At 37.3% G+C, this 16493-nt stretch overlaps 2 protein-coding genes across 7 annotated transcripts in view; one reads left to right on the top strand and one right to left on the bottom strand.

The window, feature by feature from the left end:
- LOC128870441 (GIGYF family protein Gyf) overlaps nucleotides 1-16256 on the top strand; it is a 219399-nt gene extending 203143 nt beyond the window's left edge. For 4 of the 6 annotated variants that reach the window (XM_054113069.1, XM_054113071.1, XM_054113070.1 and 1 more), the window contains exon 8: nucleotides 8649-8876. In XM_054113069.1, coding sequence (XP_053969044.1) covers nucleotides 8649-8774 — 126 coding nt within the window. In that variant the 3' untranslated portion in view covers nucleotides 8775-8876. Of the gene's footprint in view, nucleotides 1-8648; nucleotides 8877-15876 lie in introns of those variants that run through there. The other 2 variants (XR_008455376.1, XM_054113073.1) reach the window with 2 other exon arrangements.
- LOC128870442 (uncharacterized) lies at nucleotides 1671-3064 on the bottom strand. The gene is made up of 2 exons (XM_054113074.1): nucleotides 2592-3064; nucleotides 1671-2524 (listed from the first exon to the last, which is right to left on the bottom strand). Exon 2 carries the CDS (start codon nucleotides 2425-2427, stop codon nucleotides 1741-1743), a length of 687 nt encoding a protein of 228 aa, XP_053969049.1. The 5' UTR covers nucleotides 2428-2524; nucleotides 2592-3064; the 3' UTR covers nucleotides 1671-1740.
- Nucleotides 16257-16493: the final 237 nt, after the last annotated feature.

Here is a 16493-nt window from a genome sequence, read left to right as displayed (position 1 = left end):
GAACTTGGTATTTACTTCGTATGGTTTAACGAGTTCAATTTTGTTCGGAATATAAGGCTCTGAAAAGGAATTTGCCCATAAGTCCATCAAGTAAACTAACATCTCTGACGCCCTTTTTAGATTCTTTTGGACTCATTCGAGTTGGAGGTCGTTTAAGGAACTGTTGCCGAAGGGACATCCACTTACTAACTCTATAATAATGCATTTTCATCACCAGAATCTACATGCCGGACCTCAAGCATTAGAGGCAGCAATACGACAACAATACTGGCCCGTTGGTGGCAAAAAAAGCCGTAAGTCACATCATAAACAAATGCGTGCGGTGTTTTAGACTCAGACCCAAGATGTGTGAACAAATCATGGGCAATCTACCTGAAGGCCGCGTCCGACCCAGCCGACCATTTCTCACCACTGGTGTTGACTATTGCGGACCTTTTCACTACCGATCTGAAATAAGAGGGAGACCACCAACCAAATGTTATATTTGTCTCTTCATATGTTTTACTACGAAGGCTGTTCATATGGAACTCGCCAAGGATCTGTCTACTGAGTCGTTCCTAGTCGCCTTGAGGCGATTTTATTCTATTCGCGGCAAACCGATGGTCATCTGGTCCGATAACGCCACAAATTTTGTTGGGACGAAAAATGAGATGGCTGAATTACGATAACATTTCCTTAAGCAACAACACGTTGAAGAAGTTCACCGGCAATGTCTCATCGAAGGAATTGATTGGAAGTTCATACCACCAAGGTCTCCACATTTTGGAGGCCTTTGGGAGTCCTCAATCAAAATGGCGAAATTCTACTTCTGGCGAGTTGTTGGTTCAGCTTTGCTTACTTTTGATGAACTTAGGACTCTTATATGTCAAATTTCAGCGGTGATAAACTCTCGACTACTTTGTTCAATTTCAGAAAATCCTAACGACTTAGATGTGCTAACACCAGCGCATTTGTTGATAGGTGCTCCACTCACATCCATAACAGAACCAAACCTTTCGACACTTAACATCGGCCGACTTGGACACTGGCAGCGAATTCAGTTCCTGCAGCAAGTATTTTGGAAAAGATGGAGTTCCGAATACTTATCACGCTCCCGTTGGAGATCGTCAAGAGACAATATCGCAGTCGGAACGCTTGTCCTCATCAAGTATGAAGTATTGCCACCGCTCAAATGGCCGCTTGGTAGAATAAATCAGAATAGATGATGGCATGGTTCGAGTAGCTGAAGTTAAAACTGAAGGTGGCGTTTGTAAAAGAGCCATTGCCAAATTGTGCGCTCTTCCCATCGATGATAACATGGTTGGCAGTATAATCTCCCAACGGGGGGAGAATGTTCAGAGCGCCATAGCATAATTAAGTGGCATCACCTACTACATTTTTTAGTTTTGCACACCGCAACCCTATGTTACATTTTACTTTACTTTATATCAAAGCTGTAAAACAAAATATACTTTGATTTTGGATTTCATTCTGTGAATACCTGCACATCTGCGTATCATTTCTTGTTTGTCTTTGTTTTTGCTATTTCCTACTCGATCGAGCGCAAAAATTCTTGCGCGACGACAACCGAACTAGTACAACAAAAACAATAACAACGAGATGTGATTTATTTATTTATTTAACAAACGCCAATCGGCAATATACATACAAATAAAAAGAGGGTACAGAAACAGAATTTATAGAGGGCTGGTAAGTAATACAATGATAAAGAAAATGGGCCAGACGGTTCTTGAGAAAAATCTATAGGATGATATTTTTGGCATTTCGCAGAAAAGTATCGTAGGTTCCACCATAGAAGTCGAGAACACCATGAAGTGAGTTGACACTGATGGGTATTCTATTGCACGGGCCGTGATAGACGTAGCTTTTGTAAGTAGCGACTGTTTTCAGTAGACGACTATTCCTAAGAGTGAGACCAGCCGGGGCAAGCTCGAAGGAGCTGCGTACTTCCGGGGCATCAATAATACCATTTACCACTTTATAGAAGAACGCCAGATCAGTTATGCGTCGGCGAGCCCGCAGACTGTTGATGTTGTACCGAATGTAGATATCTTCTGTAGTTGAAGCGGTTGATGATGAATGTCGGAAGGCTAAGGTCTTGCAGAGCTTACGCTGCACTCTTTCAAGTCTAGTAATGCCTGCTTCAGTGTATGGAGACCAGATTATGGATCCGTACTCCAGTATTGGAAGAACTTGAGTTTTGAAAAGACAAATCAGGGAGTAGGGATTCTTGAAGTCCTTACTATTCCTAGTTATAAAACCGAGTATCTTAAAAGCTCTCTGAGTTATTCCGTCTATATGCTTGTGGAAAGTTAGTTTTGTGTCAATCGTGACACCGAGGTCTTTGATGTCATCCACCTCCCTTATTTTATCACCATTGAGTGTGTACACTGCAGGTAAGGGAGTGCGCGATCTCGAGAAGCACATCACAGCACACTTTTTAAAGTTGAGATCCAGTTTGTTCCTTGCACACCAGCCAGAGAGATTATCGACGTCCTGTTGTAGTAGATGACTATCCAGCACACTAGTGATTGATCGATAAACTTTAAGATCGTCTGCAAAGAGTAGGTATTCCGAGTTGAAGTCGTTACCAATATCATTCACGAATATGCTGAAAAGAATCGGACCGAGGTGAGAACCTTGCGGAACACCCGAGTTAGCCACATATTCATCGGATAGGTGGCCATCCACTTTGACCTGCAGGTGCCTACCAGCTAGATATGACCTAAGCCAGTCTAACGCTTTGCCGCAGACGCCATATTTCCTGAGCTTGTATAGCAAGATGTCATGGTCAACTCGATCGAACGCTTTTCTGAAGTCAGTATAGATGCTATGAACACAGGTGTTGGTATTCAGTGAGTTCAGTAGATAGTTGGTGTAGGCGAAAAGGTTAGTTGACGTTGAACGGCTACTAATAAAACCATGCTGTCTTGTGGTAATGATTGGATCAAAAGCAGCAGAGAGTTTTGGTAGGATCAGCTTTTCAAAAAGTTTAGCCAAGGCCGACTGAATGCAGATTGGCCGATAATTCGTGACTGTATTCTTTGGACCTTCTTTATGAATGGGGCTGTTGTACGAGAGTTTCCAGTCTGTAGGAAAAACACCACACTGCAGAGACGATTGGAAAATGTGTGTCAGCGGTTCACAGAGGCCATTGGCGCAGTTCTTAAGAAAGGCATTCGGTAGGCCATCAGGTCCCGCACCTTTACTAGGATCTACGGAGTTCAGTTGCTTGAAGACATTGTCAAAGGTAACCTCAAAGTCATTTAGGTTTACCGATTGCGTGTAAGGGTGTGAGTGTGCTAGGGTTACGCTATCGTCAGACACCGGTGCATATATGCTTTTAAAGAACTGTGCAAATAAGTTACTGATCTCTACGCCACTTGATGCTGATTGATTATCCCAGACCATGGGTGCTGGAATGTCACTGTTTCCTCGCTTCTTATCCTTGATATACTTCCAGAACGCCTTGGTATCACCTTTCAGTGACCCTTCTACCCTATCAACATACGCATTATAACACTTGTTGCAGAGATTTTTGCACTCTTGCCTCAGGTTACTAAAGAGTGTGTAGTTTCGCCTGGTTTTCTGTTTTTTATACTGTGCGTGCGCTGCTTTTTTCAGGATGATTTTCGCAGTTAATTCCCTAGAAAACCAAGGTGGAGATCTACTGGGTTTGCTGAAGTAAACCGGCACGAATTGGGTAACACCTTCCTGAATAATGTTGTAGAGCCAACGCAGTTTATCATCAACAGATTTTTGCTGGTATAAATCTGTCCAATTGGTTCTCATAAAGAAGACATTCAAGCTGACATAGTCCGCCTTCTTGAAAGCATAGTTAGGGATACCGACCGGTGTTAAGCTAGGCTGGAAGTTGAGCTGACAGGCTAGGGCCGGGTGATACTTGTCCTCAGGAACCAGAGCAACAGTTCCATACGGGATTGTGTCAGTGTTGCTGAAGCAAAAGTCGAGTAAGTTTCCCTGCTCATTGAATACACGATTGCATTGCTTGCATCCGGATGTAGAGTAGCTGTCGTATAACAATCTCGTGCATTCATTTCTGGGTGAGCTACTTGCCATGTTGAAGTCACCAAGGACCAATAGACTGGCATTCTGGAAGCTATCGGAAAGAAAAGAAATAGCAGATAAGTGCGTGTGATAGGCTTCGTACGTGGTATGTGGCGGTATATAGACACAGCCTAAAATAAGATTGCCATTGTTAATCTTAATTTTAATAAAGAGTTCCTCAATATTGTTTTCCTTGATTTGAATCGATTCTACTTGAATGTGCCGTTTTGTAGCTATGAGCACACCTCCACCACGCTGACAACCACTCGTTGCCTGGTTACGATCTCTGCGATAGATGTTGTAAGTGGGGTCCAGTACTTCACCGTCATGTATAGCGGGCTGTAGCCAGGTTTCGGTGATGCAGATGATATCGTAGTGACTAATTGACGTGGCTTTGAGAAATTCACAGAGTTTTGTGCGTAGACCGCGAACATTCTGGTAGTAGACGGTGAGATTTGTCACTTTCCTCCTCCTCTCTGATCGAACGAAAATTCTTTGTTACTATTTTCGGTATGCCATTCACATATTTTATTGTCTTGCTCAAATCACCATTCTTCTCAAGGGAGGCAAGGTCAGAGCGTAAGCTCTTCAGATATTCCTGCTGTGTTGGAGTGAGATCCGGTTTGAAAGATATCGTGGTGTTACCATCAGCTGGCTTACTTTTGAGTAAGGTGATTGCATCCGTTGCAGTTGGGGTCACTACAAGTAGTGGACGGGAACGACCTGGTGTGTGTCGTCCCAGTCTACGAAGTTTTAGGCCAGTTGAGTCACAAGATAACTCTGGTGGCAGGATAGATGACAGACTTGATCTATCATCCTCCAGCCGCTCCTTTCCAGTTGCTTTAGATGATTCAGGGACGTTGAACGCAATGACATTAGCCTCGCGGCGTTTACGTTCGCTCAGCTCTACGAAAACTGCTTCATTGGATGCCGGTAAGCTTACATGGGAGTTAATCTTATTCTCGACTAACGTTAACCTGTCATCAATTTTTGAGCATTTATTGGAGAGGTTAACATTTTGTTGGGACAGCTTACTAACCTCTGCTCTGATGTCTGCCAGATTGCTTGTAATTTCGGACCTAAAGGCCTCAAATTTTTGCTCATACTGCTTGGTGAAACGCACAAAGTGTTTATCCAGCAGACTATCGAGATTGCCCATCGGATCCCGTTTGTCGTCCTCCTCTAATAGATCGTCGAACGTGCGGACGCTAACCTCACTTTCGCACGGATAGCAATGCCAGGCTGCTTCACCTTTCTTAATACGGTTTGCCAGATTCCTAAAATCAGCGGTTGAGAGATTGGTACATTTATGATGAAACCAGAGACGACAATCTGTACATTGAATACTAGATGTTCCCTCGCGGACAATTACAGAGCACTTGCCACAGTATGCCACTTCTACGTTTAACTTTTTTGGTCCCATAATTACAGGAACAGAGTGTAGAAGAATAGATACAGGTGTTAGTTACGACAGGTAGCACGCATAATCACATTACAGAGTTGCGGATAATACTGCACAATTTATCAATTATTTATAATAAAAACACTGAGTAGCCGAAAACACGTGTTTACACGTCAGCAAACGAACGAAATATTAAAATGTAAGATTTATGCTGCTAAAAATAACCGAATAGTAAACTTCGCCTTGCTTTGCTTTTAGCTTTACAAATTTACTTTTTTTGAGATATCCAAGTATCTATTCCAAAGTGTGAATCAGAGCAAATGGCCATAACTTTTAAAGTATTTGACTAATACAGTATAAACAATAATAAACCGGATTGCATGGGTTTATAATATTTATTATACGCATCATTCATCCGTGAATATTACATTTGCCCAATTCTGTTGTGAATTTTGCAAGTGCCCCGGAATTTGAGATCTTCTGCACGTAAACGACCTCGAATGTTGTCTTTGGATACATTAAAACTGCTTTCGTTTCACGCAACGATTAAGAGTAGGAATAAATGATCTTCTGATCTTACTTTGGACAGGTATTTTTTTGGGTTTCGTCTGGTGAAGTCGTAAACATTTTCAGCTTCGGTATACGCCTGCACATTTATTTATTGTTAAAATTTATTGCTACACATCGACGTGCCATTTTTGGTCCCTTAGAATATTTACATAGGAACACTGCTTCAAATTGTTTTGCATACGCTGAACTTTTTTTGTAAAACGAACGTACGCTTTCTAAATTTCTCGCAAAACTAACAAAATTTGTACGCGTATTGGAAGAAGGATGCACCTATTTAACAGCATTTATATAGCGGCATATATACTAACAACCAATAATTATATGATTCAAAAAGCAGTATATTAAGTGCGAAATAGAGGCACTAACACTAGTTTTTCTATATTCATTGAAAATTACATAATGCCTACAGGACAATATCCTTTTCATGAAAATTTCCATAACCAAATTGCAAAGTGCCCTATGTCCTCGATAGCCTCACGAATTCCATCTTTGAGGTCTTGAATCGACCCTGGGCTGTTGGCGTAGACCTTCTCTTTCACGTCGCCCCAAAGAAAAAAGTCACAAGGTGTTAAATCACAATATCTCGGTGGCCAATTGTGATCACCTCTTCGAGAGATTACACTGTCCGGAAACGTTTTCCGTTAAAGATCAATGGTTTCGTTGCTTGTGCGGCATATAGCGCCGTCTTTTTGAAAATGAACGTTTTCCAGATTAATACCATCCAATTTCGGCCATAAAAATCGTTAATCATCTCTCGATAGCGCAATCCATCCACTAGTACCTCTTATTGGAAAACCGTTTACATACCAAAGGAATAAAAGGTCATAAAGAAATTAAAAGTCCAGTTTTCTCTTACAAAACGTATTTGCGCATACAATAAGTCATCTTTTTAATCATAATTTTATATAAACCATTTATTACAAAGTATATAAAACCTCGAAGGTACATAGGGTTAACGTTGCACCTCATAAATGTCGCCCATCTCAATAAGTAACTGTGGGCTTACTGTGCTACTGGGGCTTATGGGGCTCATTCCTCAATACTAGGGAGATTCAATTATGGACTAAACAAGTATAAGAAAAACGATAAAGCAGTCGGGGGTTTGTAAACTGCATCTCAACTGACTGATCTAGTGGAGCTACATCTTCAGGATCGCCAGATACTAACTCCTGAATGAAGAGCAACAAGTCTGACGTATGGCAAAGGTTCTAAAGTACCCGATAAATTTAGATCGGGGCCGACAGAAACTACGAGCTGTAGAGTGAGAAACTCGCAGAAAGAACGTGCAGGATAACTGCATCCAAGGAAGCTATCCCAAAAGCCAAGAACGAGTACTGTAAATACTTCTGAGCAAACTTCTAGCTTTGGTCAGAAAAATTATTTATCTGAGTGGTGCAGGGATCAAATAGTATTATACTATCTCAAACAAGGCTTAAGGATGCGAAGCAGAATTCTGCAATAAATCCTGCATACATATAAGAGCTCGCACCTCTTGGTTTGTATTTATTTTTTAGTTAAATAATGGGGAAAAGGAAGATTGATGCTTTAAAACTGTTTTATTATTTTCCAAAATATTCTGTATGATCATCAATAAACTTTTGCATTTATTTGAACCAATTATTGAAGCACTTTGTGCAGTCGCGTTTGCAGGGACTTTTCGAATGCGTACGTTGTGGGATCCAACGCGAAGACACATTTTTTACCACAAAATCATGCAAAAACTTATAGATGCTCGTCATACTAATGCTCAAGCATGCAGATTTCGGACAAACGACCACGACATTTGATTGATGTGATATGTGTTTTACTATACTCCGTTTCATTGGTAATTCAATTTAAAGTTTCATAGCTTCGCGACACGAATCCTTTTGCGCAGTTTTTAAACTTTCGACGTTTATTTTTTCTATTTTGATACCCATTGTTCTCTTCTGTGTGCACTGAATCTATGGTTACGACCGCCCTCACGACGAAATTCACGTAGCAAAATTACAACCGAGCCCGAATTTCGATAATATTTGATCATTTTCACACGTTCTCCAGGCTTCAAACGATGCATGTACAATAGAAGTACTCAGCTCAATTGAATATTTTGATACTTGGATGTCATTGCGTATGCTATGTTTTTGGACGTTTATAAATATTTTCTGTTTTAAGAGGATTTATAATTTTTATTCGCCAGATCTTCCACAACGCGATAACTACTCGCAGAAGACTTGAAATACCAACACTGTATGATCATTGAAAGATTCGATTGGGAGTCGTTATACAGATAGAGATAGGAGGGGTATACAATAAGAGTGGTTACAAGTAAATAAGCTTATGAAATTAAAATAAAATGTTTAATGTGATTTAACAGCCACACTTCGTATATATCTATGAAACTTTTTTCTCAAATTTGGTTCATACCTACATATGTGCCATGCATTTGACTGGATCAAGTAATGCATTGACAAGAACAAAACAGATGTGATATATTTGATACTAAAACGTAACGTTTGATTTCGTTTCTATTTGGACTATTATATACTTTTGAACTATAAAATTTTTCAGATTAAAAAATTTTTGTAAATAATGTGCTTAATATTATGGAATTTAAATTTTTTTACAGGGAAAACAAAAGAAAGTGAAGAAAAATAAAATGACGAAGCTAGACGCGCGCATATTAGGTTTCTCTGTTACTGCTGCTGAAGGTCGTACGAATGTGGGTGATCGGGTTTACGTGGATGCACCATAAATATTATAACCGAATATCAAATTTTGTCAGCAGTTCATCTCAATTCACACGCAGAACTGAACAACAAGCTGAGAGACAGGAACACACGCAAAATTTGTGTAAGAATATGAAACGGATGGCATATTTATTTTGTTTCCATATTCAATACTTTGCATTATTATTGAGCTTTTGCTGGTAAATAAGTTAATTTACGTATACAATTTTGTTAAATAAATATTTTTTGGTCTTATAAAATAAAACTCATTTTCCCTATACTGGTTTAAAACGACTCATTTGCAAATATAGCGAATGTACAAAGAGGTTAATAATATCAGTTAAGAGACACTTACAAAAAGAAAAACAATTGTTCCAAAAAGAAAGGATTCATAAATACTATATATACCCTACACACTTTCCCTAGTTTATTATAAGGATATATGGCATATGGACAAACTTTGTTCGGTAATAATGTGGAAATAATTAATTTATATATAACACATGGGCTGAAAAGTCCCGCACCTAAAAAGGAGTCATTGTGCTTGCTAGCAGTTTATCTAATAATCGATTGAAAAGTTCACATCAAATTTGATGCCTTAAAAATTTTTTTTCAGTTGGTTATTTTATTTTGTATTTTAATATCTTTTTTGAATTATTTAATATTTCAGTTATTTATATTTTATATTTATATTTATTTCACTTATTATTGAATAGCTGCTTATTACAATTTTATATGCTTCAGGGTTTTTGCATTTACCCAGAGCGCCATATAGTAGGACAGGGTATGCTGATATACTTATAAAGTGTTAGTTTTGTTCCACGAGAGAGGAATTAACTATGAAATTACCATTGGATTTCCATGCTGACATGCTGGGACTTCCTAAATAAACGAAGTCTCTTGCTACTTCAAAATCACTGCTGACACACGCTCTCTTAAACCCACTCACCTAACACCCTTCTCCCTTTGGACCTGTCGAAACACCACGCTTCCTGGGCCTACCGTGCTGCACTGGCTGGCAGGGCCTAATGAACTAGTACCACAAAAACAACAACACCGAGGTGTGATGGCCATAACTTTTAAACTATTTGACTAATACAGTATAAACAACAGCAAACCTGTATGGTTTTATAATATTTATTATACGCAATATTGATACGTTTATATTACGCAATATTGATCCGTTTATATATTATATTATTCCAAGTGCTCCGGAATTTGATATCTTCTTGACGTAAACGACCTCGAATGTTGTCTTTGGATACATTAAAACTGCAAAGAATTGCAAAGTGGCTGGCCTATGTCCTCGATAGCCTCACGAATCCCATCTTTGAGGTCTTGAATCGACCCTGGGCTGTTGGCGTAGACCTTCTCTTTCACGTCGCCCCAAAGAAACAAGTCACAAGGTGTTAAATCACAACATCTCGGTGGCCAATTGTGATCACCTCTTCGAGAGATTACACTGTCCGGAAACTTTTTCCGTTAAAGATCAATGGTTTCGTTGCTTGTGCGGCACATAGCGCCGTCTTGTTGAAAATGAACTTTTTCCAGATCAATACCTTCCAATTCCGGTGTTCTCTTACAAAACGTATTTGCGCATACAATAAGTCATCTTTTTAATCATAATCTATATATATAAAAATGAAATGATGTTCGTTTGTCCGCATTTTTTTGGGCCGATACGAGGCCAATTTTATTCGTTCTTTTTTCATATTATAGGGATCCACTAGGGGAAGGTTTTTAGCAAAAAAAAATTTCTTTTAAATATTTTCTTCATATAAAAAAAAGAAAAAATCAAAATATTGTCCAAAACAAAACTTGCTCGATTGTTAGATTAAAGTAAGTTTCGAATCGACATTCATTTTATGTGTACAACTTTTTTTGAATTTTTTGTATTTGTATTGTGATACAGAAATGTATTGTATACAGAAATTTCAGATGATTCGAATGAAATTTTTTTTTTTTTTTTTTATTTCTTCTATAAAATATTACACCTGTCGTTAGACAATAAGTAATTTGATTTACAAAAAGATGGAATGAGAGTGATATTGAAGGGCCAATGCCCCCAAGCTCATTTAGAAGAAATATATACATATTATTTAAAAACAAGTGGTTAACAAACAATGATATATACGATTAGTTGACAATTGATTACAAGGATTTTGCAAGATCTGTTGGTGTTTGACGGTTAAGCCGACTTTGGGTAGATTTTTCTTTATTTGGTAGTCTTCTCATCATAGGATTTGTATGCGTTAATAGTCTATTTATGTGTCTTCTGCTAGCGCTTTGTATTGTTTCATCAATAGTATCGATGTCAAGGTCGCGATGAATATCTGCGTTAGGTATGTACCAAGGTGCATTAGTTAAGGTCCTAAGTATTTATGAAAATAATGTTTCAATTCAATTGAGCAATGCTTTCTTTGACCAATTCTATATGGAAATGAATGCGTTTGCAAACGATGTTTTCGGCTATGAACAAATGTTGGAATCGAATGAAAAAGGAAAGAAACGCGAAATGATAAAAAAAATTCTTGGAAAATTTAAAATGAATGGTGCTTCATTGGAAAAATTCAAAGGTAATAAGAACATACACAAGATAAAGTTAGAATTCGAATTTTTAGATTTATTTTGTTTATTTCTCATTTTTTTCAGAAGTACACCACACAACAACTCATTCCAACTCTGATTTTGAAATCCTGTTGGAATTGGTGATCGATAATTTTGTCACTATAATGGTCAATGGAAATTTGCGTGTATCAGACCCTGCATATTATTTACCATATCAACTTTTTATGGAACATATGGACCAAATGAACACAAAAAAATAATTTAGTTTTGTTTTGATTTTTTGCAACATTTTGGTTTTCAGTTAATACAATAAAAACAATACTGTTTTTTCGTGAACACAAAATTCTAAATTTATTACGTTGTTTGTTTAGAATTTTTTTAGAAAAAAAGTAAATTTTTTGGTTTTGAGGAAATTTGTTTATTGTTGCTATTTGTGAAAGCGTAGATATTTGTAAGTATTTGACTATAATCCTAAAAGTTAATGGGATACCACTATGACACATAGAAAACATTTTTTCAAAGGGGTGTTTTTCGAAAATTATAAAAAAAATTGTTTTAAAAAATTTTGAAGAAATAAAGTAAAATAAAAAAATTTCGAAAGCATGAAATTTTTTCAAAACCAAATTTTCCTCAAAAAGATAAAAGAAATGTCTTCGAAGAGGTGTTTTTCTAAAATTACAAAAAAAAAAATTTCAAAAATTTTAAACAAATAAAATAAAATAAAACTTTTTCAAGGGTATGAAATTTTGTCAAAACAAAATTTTCTGAAAACCAAACAAAATTAAAAAAAAAGATGGTGTTTTTCAAAGCATTTCATATTCCACTATTAATAGAGAATACATTTTTTCGAGGGGGTGTTTTTCAAAGCGGACAAAAATCTTTTTTAACAAATCAATTTAAACTTTTACAAAAGTATGAAATTTTTTCAAGAACAAAATTTTCTCAAAAACGTTAAATTAAAAAAAAAATTGTTTTTTCAAAATATTTAATTTTCAGCAATTAACTGAGAAGAAATAAGAAATTGATATTAGCAACATTGCATTGGCACTCGCTTCTTCCGGAATTGCGGCTACATTACTGGAAGGCGGTCGCACAGCACATTCTGCATTAAAGTTGCCTTTGAATATGCAGGTAAATGAAACACCAACATGCAATATTTCGAAAACTTCTGGAATGGCAAAAGTTCTTAAAGTATGTAAGCTCATCGTATGGGACGAGTGTACTATGGCACACAAGAAATCATTAGAAGCACTTGATAGAACTTTGAAAGATCTACGAGGAAGCCAAACAGTCTTTGGAGGTGCCATGATTTTATTGGCTGGAGATTTCAGGCAAACATTACCTGTGATCCCAAAATCTACGGCTGCAGATGAAATCAATGAATGTTTAAAATCATCGTATTTATCGAGACATGTAAACACGCTTACACATACCACAAACGTACGTGTTCAACTACAGAACGATCCGTCAGCAGCTGAATTTTCACACCAATTACTGAAAATGGGAAATGACCCAATGTCTGTCGATCCAACAGGAATGATTACATTGCCTAACAATTTCTGCACTTTTGCACAGTCTAAAGAGGCATTGATACAGAGTGTATTTCCAAACATAGTTCAACACTACAAAAACAATGATTGGCTCAGCGAAAGAGCAATTTTAGCTGGGAAAAATAAGGACGTAAATGATATAAATGTAGCTATTTTGGATCAAATACCTGGTGACATAGTTGCATATAAGTAAGTCAATGGCCACTATTTACTGATCAAGATGATGTCGTAAATTATGCAACTGAATTCTTAAACTCACTCGATTTGCCAGGCCTACCACCTCATAATTTACGATTAAAAATTGGAGCACCGATTATTATGCTGCGCAACATTAATGTGCCACGACTTTGCAACGGTACCAGACTTTGAAAGGGAAGTACAAAGAAGGAGAAGACGTTTTGATACCCAGAATTCCACTGATTCCAACGGATTTACTATTCGATTTCAAACGTTTGCAGTTCCCTATTCACCTTGCCTTCGCTATGACAATTAATAGGCGCAAGGGCAGTCTCTACAAATGTGCGGCATTAATTTAGGTAACCCAATTTTTTCTCATGGACAATTGTATGCAGCTTGCTCACGAGTAGGCAAACCATCGTCATTATTCATTTACGCGAAAGATGGAAAAACCAAAAACGTTGTTTACCAAAAAGTGTTACAATAAAGTTCGAATGAAATTGTATCAAAGAATTTGCTTTGTTTCGTATTAATTTTATTCTCTTTCAGCAAATCATTGAATTTATCGCCTAGCGAAGTGGGCGAGGGTACGCTAGTTTTATATAAACCATTTATTACAAAGTATAGGGGTTTTCAATTGGCGCGGGTCGATTTTGGCGCCCTGTGGCAGCCATTTTGTTTTGGTGAGATCTGTCAAATCTTTTGTTTATTATTTAGTTGTTTATAACAAATCATCATGGCAAGTTACACGATTGAACAGCACGCTCAAATGATAAAATTTTATTATCAAAATGAGTGTTCATTAACGCAAACGTTTTTCAATTGGCGCGGGTCGATTTTGGCGCCCTGTGGCAGCCATTTTGTTTTGGTGACATCTGTCAAATCTTTTGTTTATTATTCAGGTGTTTATGCCAAATCATCATGGCAAGTTACACGATTGAACAGCACGTTCAAATGATAAAATTTGATTATCAAAATGAGTCTTCATTAACGCAAACGTTGCGCGCATTGTGCCCATTTTTCGGTAGACGTGGTGGCCCTTCCAATTTCTTATGGCCCATATTGAACCATATGGACCTAGCAGGACGGCGCTACGTGCCACACAGCAAACGCCATTTTGTTCCATTTCCACGTCTACCCGCACTTATTGAAAAACCCTTTATATAAAACCTCGAAGGTACATAGGGTTAACGTTGCACCTCATAAATGTCGCCCATCTCAGTAAGTAACTGTGGGCTTACTGTGCTACTGGGGCTTATGGGGCTCATTCCTCAATACTAGGGAGATTCAATTATGGACTAAACAAGTATAAGAAAAACGATAAAGCAGTCGGGGGTTTGTAAACTGCATCTCAACTGACTGATCTAGTGGAGCTACATCTTCAGGATCGCCAGATACTAACTCCTGAATGAAGAGCAACAAGTCTGACGTATGGCAAAGGTTCTAAAGTACCCGATAAATTTAGATCGGGGCCGACAGAAACTACGAGCTGTAGAGTGAGAAACTCGCAGAAAGAACGTGCAGGATAACTGCATCCAAGGAAGCTATCCCAAAAGCCAAGAACGAGTACTGTAAATACTTCTGAGCAAACTTCTAGCTTTGGTCAGAAAAATTATTTATCTGAGTGGTGCAGGGATCAAATAGTATTATACTATCTCAAACAAGGCTTAAGGATGCGAAGCAGAATTCTGCAATAAATCCTGCATACATATAAGAGCTCGCACCTCTTGGTTTGTATTTATTTTTTAGTTAAATAATGGGGAAAAGGAAGATTGATGCTTTAAAACTGTTTTATTATTTTCCAAAATATTCTGTATGATCATCAATAAACTTTTGCATTTATTTGAACCAATTATTGAAGCACTTTGTGCAGTCGCGTTTGCAGGGACTTTTCGAATGCGTACGTTGTGGGATCCAACGCGAAGACACATTTTTTACCACAAAATCATGCAAAAACTTATAGATGCTCGTCATACTAATGCTCAAGCATGCAGATTTCGGACAAACGACCACGACATTTGATTGATGTGATATGTGTTTTACTATACTCCGTTTCATTGGTAATTCAATTTAAAGTTTCATAGCTTCGCGACACGAATCCTTTTGCGCAGTTTTTAAACTTTCGACGTTTATTTTTTCTATTTTGATACCCATTGTTCTCTTCTGTGTGCACTGAATCTATGGTTACGACCGCCCTCACGACGAAATTCACGTAGCAAAATTACAACCGAGCCCGAATTTCGATAATATTTGATCATTTTCACACGTTCTCCAGGCTTCAAACGATGCATGTACAATAGAAGTACTCAGCTCAATTGAATATTTTGATACTTGGATGTCATTGCGTATGCTATGTTTTTGGACGTTTATAAATATTTTCTGTTTTAAGAGGATTTATAATTTTTATTCGCCAGATCTTCCACAACGCGATAACTACTCGCAGAAGACTTGAAATACCAACACTGTATGATCATTGAAAGATTCGATTGGGAGTCGTTATACAGATAGAGATAGGAGGGGTATACAATAAGAGTGGTTACAAGTAAATAAGCTAATGAAATTAAAATAAAATGTTTAATGTGATTTAACAGCCACACTTCGTATATATCTATGAAACTTTTTCTCAAATTTGGTACATATGTGCCATGCATTTGACTGGCTCAAGTAATGCATTGATGAGAACAAAACAGATGTGATATACTTGATACTAAAACGTAACGTTTGATTTCGTCTCTACTTGGACTATTATATACTTTTGAACTATAAAATTTTCCAGATTTAAAATTTTTGTAAATAATGTGCTTAATATTATGGAATTTAAATTTTTTTACAGGGAAAACAAAAGAAAGTGAAGAAAAATAAAGTGACGAAGCTAGACGCGCGCATATTAGGTTTCTCCGTTACTGCTGCTGAAGGTCGTACGAATGTGGGTGATCGGTTTTACGTGGATGCACCATAAATATTATAACCGAATATTAAATTTTATCAGCAGTTCATCTCAATTCACACGCAGAACTGAACAACAAGCTGAGAGACAGGAACACACGCAAAAGTTGTGTAAGAACATGAAACGGATGACATGTTTATTTTGTTTCCATATTCAATACTTTGCATTATTATTGAGCTTCTGCTGGTAAATAAGTTAATTTACGTATACAATTTTGTTAAATAAATATTTTTTGGTCTTATAAAATAAAACTCATTTTCCCTATACTGGTTTAAAACGACTCATTTGCAAATATAGCGAATGTACAAAGAGGTTAATAATATCAGTTAAGAGACACTTACAAAAAGAAAAACAATTGTTACGAGAAGAAAGGATTCATAAATACTATATATACCCTACACACTTTCCCTAGTTTATTATAAGGATATATGGCATATGGACAAACTTTGTTCGGTAATAATGTGGAAATAATTAATTTATATATAACACATGGGCTGAAAAGT

The sequence above is a fragment of the Anastrepha ludens genome, chromosome X (assembly GCF_028408465.1).
Source record: "Anastrepha ludens isolate Willacy chromosome X, idAnaLude1.1, whole genome shotgun sequence".
NCBI lineage: Eukaryota > Metazoa > Arthropoda > Insecta > Diptera > Tephritidae > Anastrepha > Anastrepha ludens.
This window is presented reverse-complemented; position numbering and strand designations above follow the sequence as displayed.

Excerpts from the sequence above, each read along its gene's own strand:
- LOC128870442 (XM_054113074.1), bottom strand. The coding sequence starts at position 2,427 with ATGTGCTTCTCGAGATCGCGCACTCCCTTACCTGCAGTGTACACACTC.